The 11,967-nt window shown below is 56.4% G+C and overlaps 1 protein-coding gene across 2 annotated transcripts; it reads right to left on the bottom strand.

Moving 5' to 3' along the window:
• Positions 1-3,054: 3,054 nt before the first annotated feature.
• On the bottom strand, positions 3,055-11,814 carry MMAB (metabolism of cobalamin associated B). Of its 2 annotated transcripts, none has more exons than XM_068163313.1 (9): positions 11,673-11,814; positions 11,514-11,602; positions 11,309-11,402; positions 9,655-9,712; positions 8,095-8,167; positions 7,097-7,194; positions 5,541-5,605; positions 4,477-4,536; positions 3,055-3,741 (listed from the first exon to the last, which is right to left on the bottom strand). In XM_068163313.1, the coding sequence occupies exons 1-9, from the start codon at positions 11,759-11,761 to the stop codon at positions 3,654-3,656; spliced, it is 714 nt and encodes a 237-aa protein (XP_068019414.1). In that variant the 5' UTR covers positions 11,762-11,814; the 3' UTR covers positions 3,055-3,653. The 2 variants fall into 2 exon arrangements, with proteins under 2 accessions (XP_068019414.1, XP_068019415.1); XM_068163314.1 differs by having other exon boundaries at positions 5,544-5,605.
• Between the last annotated feature and the right edge of the window lie 153 nt (positions 11,815-11,967).

Here is an 11,967-nt window from a genome sequence, read left to right as displayed (position 1 = left end):
GACTCCACAACCTCTCTGGGCGGCCTGCTCCCAGTAACTAGTGAGAGGGTGAGAGGAAAGGGCCTGAAATTGTGCCAGGGAAGGGTTAGGTTGGAAGTCAGGAACAATGTCTTTGCTGCAAGAGTGGTCAGGGATTGGCACAGGCTGCCCAGGGAGGTGGTGGAGTCCCTGTTCCTGGAGGTGCTCAAGAAATGTGTGGCCATGGCACTTGGGGACCTGGTTTGAGGGCCCTGGTGGAGTTGGGTTGATGGCTGGACTGGATGATCTCAGAGGGCTTTCCCAGCCTTCATCATTCTGATTCTGCTGCTCCAGCTTGAGAGGAGAAGGGCAGGGCTGCTGCTCCTCACCTCCGGGGCTGTGCACCCCAAATCCTCAGCTCTTGTGCATGCAGCAGTGGGGCTGTGCCAGTGTGCCCTGTGGAGGCAGGAAGAAGCTCTTAACTTTGTCCTTCCTTCTGTGCCTCAGCAGAGCAAACCCTGCCTTGTCTGAATTTACACAGGGGGAAAGGGGGAGAGAGGAGGAAAGGGAGGGAGAGAGAAGGGGAGAGAGGAGGAAAGGGAGGGAGAGAGAAGGGGAGAGAGGAGGAAAGGGAGGGAGAGAGAAGGGGAGAGAGGAGGAAAGGGAGGGAGAGAGAAGGGGAGAGAGGAGGAAAGGGAGGGAGAGAAGGGGAGAGAGGAGGAAAGGGAGGGAGAGAGAAGAGGAGAGAGGAGGAAAGGGAGGGAGAGAGAAGGGGAGAGAGGAGGAAAGGGAGAGGGAGAGAGGAGGAAAGGGAGAGGGAGAGAGGAGGAAAGGGAGAGAGGAGGAAAGGGAGAGAGGAGGAAAGGGAGAGAGAAAAGGGGAGAGAGGAGAAAAGAGAGAAAAGGGGAGAGAGGAGGAAAAGGAGAGAGAGAGGAGGAAAGGGAGAGAGAGAGAAGGGGAGAGAGGAGGAAAGGGAGAGAGAGAGAAGGGGAGAGAGGAGGAAAAGGAGAGAGAGAGAGAAGGCGAGAGAGGAGGAAAGGGAGAGAGAGAGAAGGGGAGAGAGAGAAGGGGAGAGAGGAGGAAAGGGAGAGAGAGAGAAGGCGAGAGAGGAGGAAAGGGAGAGAGAGAGAAGGGGAGAGAGGAGGAAAGGGAGAGAGAGAGAAGGGGAGAGAGGAGGAAAGGGGGAGAGAGAGAAGGGGGGAGAGAGGAGGAAAGGGAGAGAGAGAGAAGGCGAGAGAGGAGGAAAGGGAGAGAGAGAGAAGGGGAGAGAGGAGGAAAGGGAGAGAGAGAGAAGGGGAGAGAGGAGGAAAGGGGGAGAGAGGAGGAAAAGAAGGAGGAAAGAAAAGGTCCATTTGAGGCATTTCTGCAAGAGCAGCAGCCTGGGCTCTGCTGCTTCCATCCCCCTTGCAGCAGCAATTGAGGTGTTTGAGTTATAGTGCAACTTATTTCATCCTACAGCTCCTGCAGCTCTGACAGCTGGACAGACGTCTGAGCCAATCATGCAGCAAAGAGATTTGCCTCTTCTTTTGGGGGGGGGTGGAAAGGGAGGCCCAGTACCTTCCCAGCTTTGGCAGTGTGTAAGCTGGGAGCAGCCACACATCTCTCCAAACGAGAATGAATGACCCTTAGCAACATCTGTCTGAGCTGGCAGCTCCAGGCTGGGCAGGCAGCAGGAGCCCTGCCAGGCAGGAATGCAGCGCCCACGGAGCAGCTGCCTCCATCCCATGATATTAATGAGGTGCAGGCACTGCAAGCAGTGGGTTGTGTGGGTTGGAGTGGCTGGGCAGGGGACAAAGGACTCAGAAGAACCGAGTTGGGGGGGGGTGTTGAGCTGCTGGAGGGCAGGAAGGGCTCTGCAGAGAGGGCTGGATGGGCTGAGGCCAAGGACCTGAGGTTCAAGAGGCTTTGGGGCTGTTTAGTCTGTAGGAGAGGAGAGTGAGAGGGGATGTGATGGGTGGTTATAGAGAGATGAAGGGTGGGGGGCAGGAAGAAGGGGCCAGGCTCTATCCAGTGGTGTCCTCTGATAGGAAAAGGGACAACAGGAACAAACTGGAACCCAGGAGGATGGGATGGGATGGAATGGAATAGACCAGGTTAGAAAAGACCTTTGAGATCATCCAGGCCAACCTATCACCCAACACCATCTAACCAACTAAACCATGGCACCAAGTGCCTCATCCAGGCTCTTCCTAAACACCCCCAGTGATGGTGACTCCACCACCTCCCTGGGCAGCACAGTCCAGTGGCCAATCTCTCTTGCTGGGAAGAACTTCCTAACAGCCAGCCTAAAACCTGTTCAGGTTCCCCCTGAACAGGAGACACTTCTTTGGTGTGAGGGTGCTGCAGCCCTGGGGCAGGCTGCCCAGAGAGGTTGTGGAGTTTCCTTCTCTGGAGCCCAAACCCCCCTGGCCCTTGGGATGTCTTCTATCCTGTAGGACACACTCTGGTCTACTCTGCTGAGGGCTCTGCAACAGCCATTGCTAAGGTCTAGATGGTTGGACTCAGTGATCCCCAGAGGTCCCTTCCAACCCCTGTGATTCTCTGGTCAATAACATGTGTGAGACATGGACCCCTTTGGATGCTATCATCTCTTTCCCACCTCCAGCTGTGAGCTGAGGAGGCCCCAGGCCCCTGCTGCTCACCACAACCCCTTCATCAGCAAACTTAGTGACCTTCCTGCTTCCCAGCAGACAGATACTCAAACTGAAGAAGGGGTTTACTCATCAGCTGGTACCTGCAGCCAGAGGGTGATGCTGTGACCAAACCCAAGGGGGTTCTGAGTGGCAGCTCCACCAGGAGTTAACCCAACTGCCTCAACAGAGCTTAGAATCCCAGGATCCCCTCTCCTGCACATGACCCAGGAGCCTCCTTTAATCTCTCTCCCCCTGGAGCCCAGCTGCTGGCAGAGGGACAGGGGACTGCCAGCACAGAGACATTCTTCACAGGCATAAGCAGAGGCAGCCAGAGCCAGAAGAATTCTTGGTGTGCTCCTGTAAAGCTGCACAGCTCAGCTTCAGCCAGGGCTGATGGAGTGAAAGCAGCTCAGAAAAGCAAAGCAGCCTGGGCTCTGTGTTCAGTGTGACAGTGAAGGGCACAGAAGGGAATCACTTTTATTCTTCCAGAGCTTTGGACACAGTTCCTGTACCTCTGCACAGCTGCTGTTCCATGTAAGCACTCTGACTTACAAGGAGAACCTGATAGGTTTCTCCTCTTAGCTCCAAGGTCTTGTCAGAGCCTTCCCACAGCACCTGCTACTGCCCAGAGAAGTGAAGACATTCATAGAAATCAATTCTTTGGAGTTCTTGGAGGTCTCCTGCCCCAACTCCAACCCACAGCCAACAGTCACAGAACGGTAGGGGTTGGAAGGGACCTCTGGAGGTGGAGTCCAGCCCCCTGCCACAGCAGCTTCAGCACAGGATGGCTTCCAGGAAGATTCTGGTTGTCTCCCAGAGGGGGAAACACTCTCTGGGCAGCTCTGATGCCATCACTGTAGGGCTGCCTGGACAAGGCCCAGAGGCCAGAACAGCTCAGTTCCTCACATGGCTCAGGAACAAGGTCCCCGTTACTGAAGCAGGAAGTTCTTGGCAGCTCCCCTTTCCAGCCCAGGCTCATTCTCCTGCTCTTCCTTGATGAGAGAAAGCAGTCTGCTGGATTTAGCTTCCCCTGAGCAAGGGCACAAAGATTCCAGCTCCCAGTTAGGGGTCAGGCTTTATATAGATCTTCTCTTCCTTCCCTTCCTTCATGGCAGCGTAGCGTGCCAAAACGAAGAGGTAGTCGCTCAGCCTGGGGACAAAGGAAAAGCACTGAGACCACTTCTGACTTCAGCTGTGCTTGCACCCAGCAATGCTCAGCTCCTCAGCAAAGCACATCTGCTTCCAGCACAAGAATGCAGGGTGAGGGAAGACAAAGAGGGACCACAGGAGGAGCACGTTCCAGAGTGGCTTCCGCTGCTCCCTCGGCACTGCAGCAGCGTCTGCCAGCACACAGGCCCTGCAGGGAGGCTTTTGAACAAGCTGCTGGGTGAAACTCCACAGTTCACATGGAATCACAGAGTTGTTTGGGGTGGAAAAGACCTTTAAGATCGGCAAGTCCAACCATTCTCTTAAGTTTACCAGGTCTAGTCCTACACCACGTCCCTCAGCACCACAGCTCCGTGGCTGTTCAACGCCTCCAGGGATGAGGATTCAACCACCTCCCTGGGCAGCCTGTTCCGGTGTCTGAGAGCCCTTTCAGTGAAGAAGTTTCTTCTAATGCCCAACCTAAACCTCCCCTGGTGCAAATGAAGGCCATTTCCTCCCATCCTATCACTTGTTAGTAGGGAGAAGAGACCAAGCTAACTCCACCCTCCTTTCAGGGACTTGTAGAGAGCCAGAAGGTCTCCCCTCAGCCTCCTCTTCTCCAGAACTTGTCCCAGAAGTGAAGGGTCTTGAGAGCTCAAACCCCAGAGTCTGATCCCAAGACCAAGGGCACAACACTTCAGCACACAGAGAAAGGGGCTGGGATTCTCTTTTGGTTTACCTGTTTAAGTATTTGGCCACATTTGGGTCTGCTTCCCCTGCTTGAACCAAAGGGACCACGCTAGGAAAAGAGCAGAGATGTTGGAATGCATTTCACTTCCTAGCTCTGAATGCACAAAGGATTTGCTGGAGCACCAACCTGCATCCCCCCCCACCCCAGCCTCCCTTGGAAGCCCCACTCAACACTGAGAACACTTCCCTGCCCCAGGGGAATCTATCTGTGGTGGGTTTTAATGAGGCAACTGAGCTTTGTAACTCTTCTGGAGGACTCCAGCTCTGCTCCTCTCCTGCCCAGGTACCACTGAGCAAGGGCAGCAGTTGGCAGGATCCTTGTCCTTTTCTGCAGGTCAACAGGGACCCTTCTTTTGTGGAGGAAGCAGAGCTGCTCCTCACTTCCCAGCTGGCCTACAACCCTCCTTCCAGCTTGGTTTTTGACCCCAAACCACTGACTGTGGTGTTAGGTGTTTGGAGATGATGCTGCTCCAGTGTGTCCTGTCAGAGGAGCAATCCCCCCCCCAGCAGAGCAGATCCACCAAGCCACCTTCCTGCACATCAGCAACTTCAGCAAAGCACCTCCAGCAAGCCAGAAGTGCTGATGAGCAGGTTCAGGAAGTGATTTACATCAGGAGCAGACAAGACTTCTTCTCCTGCAGCCCTCCCACCAGGGGAGTTTTTGTCTCTGGCAGCTAAGTGGGACAAGGTGGGTGTGGGCAGGAACATCTTGAAGCTGCCCTGATCTCCCATCTGCCAGTGCTTCTGTGTTTGCCCAGCCCCCAAAACACAGTCAGCAAACCAGAGAGGGGAGCTGCACACACTGCTGAATCTCAACAGAAAGCTGTCTGCTCCTCTTCTGCAGTTCTCAGCTGCCCCAGCTGAGGGGAGGGGAGTGGAGCAGCCTCGCGTTTCGCTGGCTGCACTGCTGGAATTCGACTGATCCAGACAGAGAGGCTCTAGCTGAGCACAACACAGCCATGGCTGACTGCTCTGCCTGCCATGGTTTGCTCTCTCTGCAGTGCTCTGATCAGCTGTTCCCCACTTGCTGTGACCCTCCAGCCCCACACTCACCACCTTTCGGCTCGGCGGCAGACGGCTCGGCACAGGTGGAGAGCGGCACTGCTTCTACCTCCCGACTGCAACAACAGAGAAGGGGCTCAGCAGCCTCTGGGAGCCTCCCACACAGAGCCAGCCAGCTCCTCCTGCAGCCACACCACAGCTGGGCACACCTCCCACACCCCTGCAGCAGAGCCCTGGGTGAGGGCTGAGCAGCTGGGAGGAGATGGCTGAATGCTGTGGGGTGTGGGAATTGTTTCATAGTTTCATTCAGGGTCGGAAGGGACCACAAGGATCAGCTAGTTCCAACCCCCCTGCCATGGGCAGGGACACCCCACACTAGATCAGCCTGGCCAGAGCCTCATCCAGCCTGGGCTTAAACACCCCCAGGGATGGGGCCTCGACCACCTCCCTGGACAACCCATTCCAGGGTCTCACCACTCTCATGGTGAAGAACCTCCTCCTCACATCCAGCCTGAATCTCCCCACCTCCAGCTTCATTCCATTCCCCCTAGTCCTATCACTCCCTGAGATCCTGAGCAGTCCTTCCCCAGCCTTCCTGTAGCCCCCTTCAGATACTGGAAGGCCACAATTAGGTCACCTCGGAGCCTTCTCTTCTCCAGACAGAACAGCCCCAACTCCTTCAGTCTGTCCTCATAGGAGAGGTGCTCCAGCCCTCTGATCATCCTTGTGGCCCTTCTCTGGACATGTTCCAGCACCTCCACATCCCTCTTATAGAGGTGCTAGAACATGTCCTCAACCTCAACCAGGTCCTTCTCGCTGCTTTGCTTCTGCTGTTTGGGCAACTAATGGCCTTACAGAATCACAGAGTGCTAGGGGTTGGAAGGGGCCTCTGGAGATTATCCACTCCAACCCTTTTGCCAAGGCAGGGTCACCTAGAGAAGGTCACACAGGAACACATCCAGGTGGGTTTGGAATGTCTCCCAGCTACAGGCTGGGGTCGGAGTGGATGGAGGCTCCACCGCTTCTGTGGGCAGCCTGCTCCAGGGCTCCCTCACTCTTAATTCAAGAAGCTCCTCCTCATCTTTAGAAGAGCTTCTTGTATTTCAGTTTGTGCCCACTACCCCTTGTCCTCTCACTGGGCACCACTGAAAAAAGCCTGGTGCCATCCTCCTGCCACCCACCCTTGAAGTATTGATCAGCATTGATCAGATCCCCCCTCAGGCTGCTCTTCTCCAGCCTAGAAAGCCCCAATTCCCTCAGCCCTTCCTCCTCACAGAGCTGTTCCAGTCCCCTCAGCATCTTTGTAGCCCTTGGCTGTTCCCTCTCCAGCAAGCCTCTGTCCTTTTTGAACTGGGGAGCCCAGACCTGGACCCAGTACTCCAGCTGTGGCCTCACCAGGGCAGAGCAGAGGGGAGAAGAACCTCACTGGACCCACAGGCCACGCTCTTCTTGATGCACCCCAGGATGCCATTGGCCGCCTTGGCCACAAGGGCACACTGCTGGCAGACTGCTGGGCACAAGGTGCTCTGACCCAGCAAGTGGCAGAGCAGATGCACCCTAACAGAAGAAGCTCTCTGCAGGTGGTGAGAGGCACAGGCAGGACCTACCGGCAAGATGAAAGCTCTGAGAGGAGGAAGCTGCTCTGAGTAGCTGTCAATCCACTGCTCCAGCTCCAGAATGGGCTTCTCACTGAAAGATGTTCTTCCTGCAGGGCAAAGAATCAGCTGAAAGAGATGCAGAAGGCACTCAGCCTGCAGACAGAGCTCTGCTTTGACATGTTCATGGCCTCAAGGTGCACCAGGGGAGGTTTAGGTGGATATCAGGAAGGATTTCTTTCCTGCAAGAGGCATTGGAGTAGGCTGCCCAGGGAGGTGGTAGAGTCACCATCCCTGGAGGTGTTCAAGGAGCAAATGTGGCACTTCAGAGCATGGTTTAGTGGCCATGGAGGTTAGATAGATAGAGAAGGTTGGACCTGATGTCTTCAGAGGTCTTTTCCAACCTAAATGATTCTATGATTCTAAGGAAGCATCCCAAAAGCTGGGGCAGGGCTGGCTGCTCATTCAGCAGCTGTGCCTTGGTGCCAGGGCTGGGGCAGCACTTAAGGGTCACACAAACCTTGTGTGACTTCACTCAGCACCCAGACACACAGAGCAGCCCCAGGGCAGCCTCAAATACCCCACAGCAGAGAGAGGAGCATCCCCAGCAGCAGTCTAGGACAGGAGGGCTGTGTTCCAACTGTTATCCCAGGAAATCAGAGCAGCCTTCCAGTACCCAAAGGGGCTACAGGAGAGCTGGGGAGGGGCTTTTCACAAGTGATAGGACAAGGTGGGGGGATGGCTTTGAGGTGGAAGAGGGCAGATTGAGACTGGAAAGAAATTCTTTGCAGTGAGGGTGGTGAGACACTGGCACAGGCTGCCCAGGGAGGCCGTGGATGCCCCTTCGCTGGAGGTGTTCAAGGCCAGCACTGGATGAGGCCTTGAGCAACCTGGGCTGGGGGAAGGTGTCCCTGCCCATGGCTGGAGGGTGGAACTAGATGCTCTTTAAGGTCTCTCCCAACCCAACCCACACCACCCTGTGAGTCTCTGAACTCTTGGGGGGGGCTTACTCAGGTGAGCCTCCCTGGCTGAGGAGAGCGGCGTGGCGATGTTGGAGCCCACATCCTGCAGCATGCACTGGACCTAGATGTGGCAATCAGGACACAGACAAACACAAACAAGCACTTTCATTAAGCAGCCTTTGATGCTCCAGTACAAGAGCAGCAAGCTCTGGGAGGTGACAGCTGGTTGTGCTGATGAAAGAAGTTCCGACCCCTTGTTGTTCGTCATCCCCAGCCTGCTGGCAGGGGGGGATCAGGTAAGTGCTCCCTAATTGCTTGATGAGAAGCCAGCTTAGTGCCTGTTCCTCTTTTTCACTGGCACATGAAACCACCCTGGCTGACTTAGCAGAAAGCAGACTGCTCAGATCATCTGTGTTAGGACAGCAAACCAACCACCCCTGGAAGCAAAGCAGTGACAAACAGCTGCCAGGCAGCCCCGGCTTGGTGGCACGACTGCTTCCAGGAGGAGCAGCTTACCACAGCCTGGGAAAGCTTGGGATGAAGAGGAGGCTCCAGGGAGACCTTCTGGTGGCCTTTCAGTGCTTGAAGGGGCTGAGTAGAATAAGCTGGGGACAGGCTTTTGAGCAGGGCCTGTTGTGACAGGGCAAGGGGGGGATGGTTTGAAACTAAAAGAGGGAGATTCAGGCTGGAGAGAAGGGAGAAATGTTTGACACTGAGGGTGGGGAGAGCCTGGCCCAGGTTGCCCAGAGAGGTGGCAGACATCCCATGCCTGGAACCACTGCAGATCAGGTTATGGGGCTGTGAGCAGCCTGCTCTAGTTGCAGATGTCACTGCTGACTGTTGTGGGGCTAGACTACACGACCTTGAAAGCTCCTTCTGCATTCTTGTGCAGAGGGAAGCTGAGCAGCAAAGCTGACAGAGGGCCACAGCAGGACCTGCCTCCCATGGTGGTGCCCAGGTAGTTGCTTTGCCCCAGTTTCACATCCAAGGCTGGGTGACAACAAGAATTCTGACCCTGTAGAGCAACAGGCCTGCAGAAATGAAGGTGTGTTTGGCCTGTCCCTAACTAACCAATTGATCTACCACTTCCCTTCTTGGTTAATGAACTTTGTTTCCCATTGTCCCTGCAGCCCAGCAGGGTGTGGGTTGGAAGGGAGCTCTGGAGGTCATCCAGTCCAACCCCTCTGCTCAAGCAGGGGCACCCACAGCAGCTTGCCCAGGAGCACAATATCCAGGTGGCTTTGGAAGATCCCCAGAGGAAACTCCACAACCTCTCTGGGCAGCCTGCTCCAGGCCTCCAGCAGCCTCACACCAAAACATTTCTCCTCCTGTTCAGCTGGAGCCTCCTGGGTTCCAGTTTGTGCCCACTGCCCCTTGCCCTGTCACAAGAGCCTGGCTTCATCTTCTTGCCCCCCACCCTTTAGAAACTGCTGGGCCTTGTGAAGCTTCATCAGAGAGCAATCAAGGGTCAGAGTCTTCAGTAGTTATTTACTTCAACACTAAATGCATTAAGTTCTTGTGTGTCAGGGGGAGCACTGAAGGGTTTAGGAACACATTTCAATAGCACAGAGGCAGTGACTGCACTGGCTGAGGAGTATCAATACTCACTTTGTGAAGCTGTTCAAGGAACTCATGGCCCTTTTCACTGCTAAATTCACCAGCCAGCCTAGGGTGAAAAGCAAACAAACCAACACCCCCCCCCCCCCCCAACCAGATTTAGCTGGAAATGAAAATGTTACCACCATTGTGTGTGTTTTCCACATGAATAACAAAGATTCTGCACACTCCTGCCTGGCTGTCAATGCCACCCTCCAGAGAAGTTTCATGCAAGCACTGAAATCATCTTGCTTGGAAGAAGAGAGAGGTGGGCACAAGCCAACCTTATGAGGTTCAATAAGAGCAAGGGCAGGGTCCTGCAGCTGGGTGGAGGCAACCCCAGGCACAAATCCAGGCTGGGCAGGGACTGGCTGGAAAGCAGCCCTGAGGAGAGAGACTTGGGGGTGCTGGGGGAGGAGAAGCTCACCAGGAGCTCTCAGTGTGCACTTGCAGCCCAGAAAGCAAATCAGAGCCTGGGCTGCAGCAGGAGAAGTGTGGCCAGCAGGGCAAGGGAGGTGATCCTCCCCCTCTGCTCAGCTCTGGGGAGACCCCACCTGGAGTACTGCCTCCAGTTCTGGAGCCCCTATTGCAAGAGGGATCTGGAGGTGCTGGAAGGTGTCCAGAGAAGGGCCAGGAGGATGAGCAGAGGGCTGGAGCACCTCTCCTGTGAGGAGAGACTGAAGGAGTTGGGGCTGTTCAGTCTGGAGAAGAGAAGGCTCCCAGGTGACCTCATTGTGGCCTTCCAGTATCTGAAGGGGGCTACAGGAAGGCTGGGGAGGGACTGCTCAGGATCTCAGGGAGTGATAGGACTAGGGGGAATGGAATGAAGCTGGAGGTGGGGAGATTCAGGCTGAAGGTGAGGAGGAAGTTCTTCCCCATGAGAGTGGTGAAGCCCTGGAATGGGTTGTGCAGGGAGGTGGTTGAGGCCCCATCCCTGGAGGTGTTTAAGCCCAGGCTGGATGAGGCTCTGGCCAGGCTGATCTAGTGTGGGGTGTCCCTGCCCATGGCAGGGGGGTTGGAGCTAGCTGATCCTTGTGGTCCCTTCCAACCCTGACTGACACTGTGATACTATGAAGACTTTTCAGCTCATCCAGTCCAACCCTTCACTCAGCACTACCAGGGCACCACTAAACCACGGCCCTCAGCACCACATCTTCATGGCTCTGAAACCCCTCCAGGGATGGGGACTCCACCACTGCCCTGGGCAGCCTGGGCCAGACCTTGACAACCCTCAAGGGGAAGAAATTGTTCCTCATAGAATAGAATTCACCAGGTTGGAAGAGGCCTTTGAGATCATCGAGTCCAACCTATCATCTAACACTACCTAATCAGCTAACCCATGGCACCAAGCACCCCATCCACGTCCAACCTAAACCTCCCCCGGGGCAACTTGAGGCCATTTCCCTTTGTCCTGTTCCCCATTACTTGGGATTTGGCCTTCCCTTCCCTCCCGCTGGGTGCTGGGGGAACTTCTTAATGCTAGAGGATGCCCTGCAGGCGCCCACAGCAGGGGGCTGGGATGATGTCTCAAGGCCTTTGTGCATGTGGAGGGCCTGGGTTTGGCCTGCCTACGGCCAGGGCTCTTAGGTGAGCCTAAGACACGGCTGGGCCTCCACAGACCCTCTCTACCCGGCACCGGGAGGGGGTCCTGCGGCAGGGGGATTACCCGATGGCCGAGCTCAGTTCGTCCGTGGCTCCCAGGGCCTCGAAGATCCGGTCACCCTTCGGCCTGCGCTCCCCGGTGAAGGTGCTGGAGAAGCCTTTGGGGAAGGCCCGGGGGTGCGCTCAGAGGCCGGGCCCGGCCCGGCGAGGCCGCGGGGATCAGGCCGGGCCCTGCCGAGGCGTGTGTCCCCAGCACCCCCGGTCACTACCTGCGTCTCCCGTCTTCGTGTAGATCTTTGGGGTGCGCTCGCTGCGGGGGCGGCGCTCGGGGGGGCGGCTGTCGGCGCCGCTGCCGGGGCTGTGGAAGAACAGGCCGTGAGAGGGGGACAGTGGGCCCGGCCCTTTCCCTCCCGGAACCCCGCACTCACCTGCTCGCCCCGCTCCGCTGCCGCCACCCCACCGCTCCGCGCAGGCCTCGGCTCGCCGCTGCGACCGCCATCACCCGCCACAGCATCATCCCTCCCGGCCGCCGTAGCCACGGGCCCTCGTCGCCTCTTGACCCTCCGCGGCCACCGTCCCTCCCCTCGCTGTCACCCCAGCGCCGCACCACTCCATGCTGCCGTCTTCTCATTGGCCTCTACCAGCTCCCGCCCACGCCAGAAGCACTGCTATTGGTTTAAAAGCAAAGAGGGAGGGGCAGAGCCTGCCTCCTATTGGTGGGCG

The sequence above is a fragment of the Melanerpes formicivorus genome, unplaced genomic scaffold (genome assembly GCF_026170545.1).
Source record: "Melanerpes formicivorus ecotype bairdi unplaced genomic scaffold, bMelFor1.0.p_v2 SCAF_72, whole genome shotgun sequence".
NCBI lineage: Eukaryota > Metazoa > Chordata > Aves > Piciformes > Picidae > Melanerpes > Melanerpes formicivorus.
Note: the sequence above shows the minus strand (reverse complement) of the source record. Positions and strands in the feature narration are given on the sequence as shown.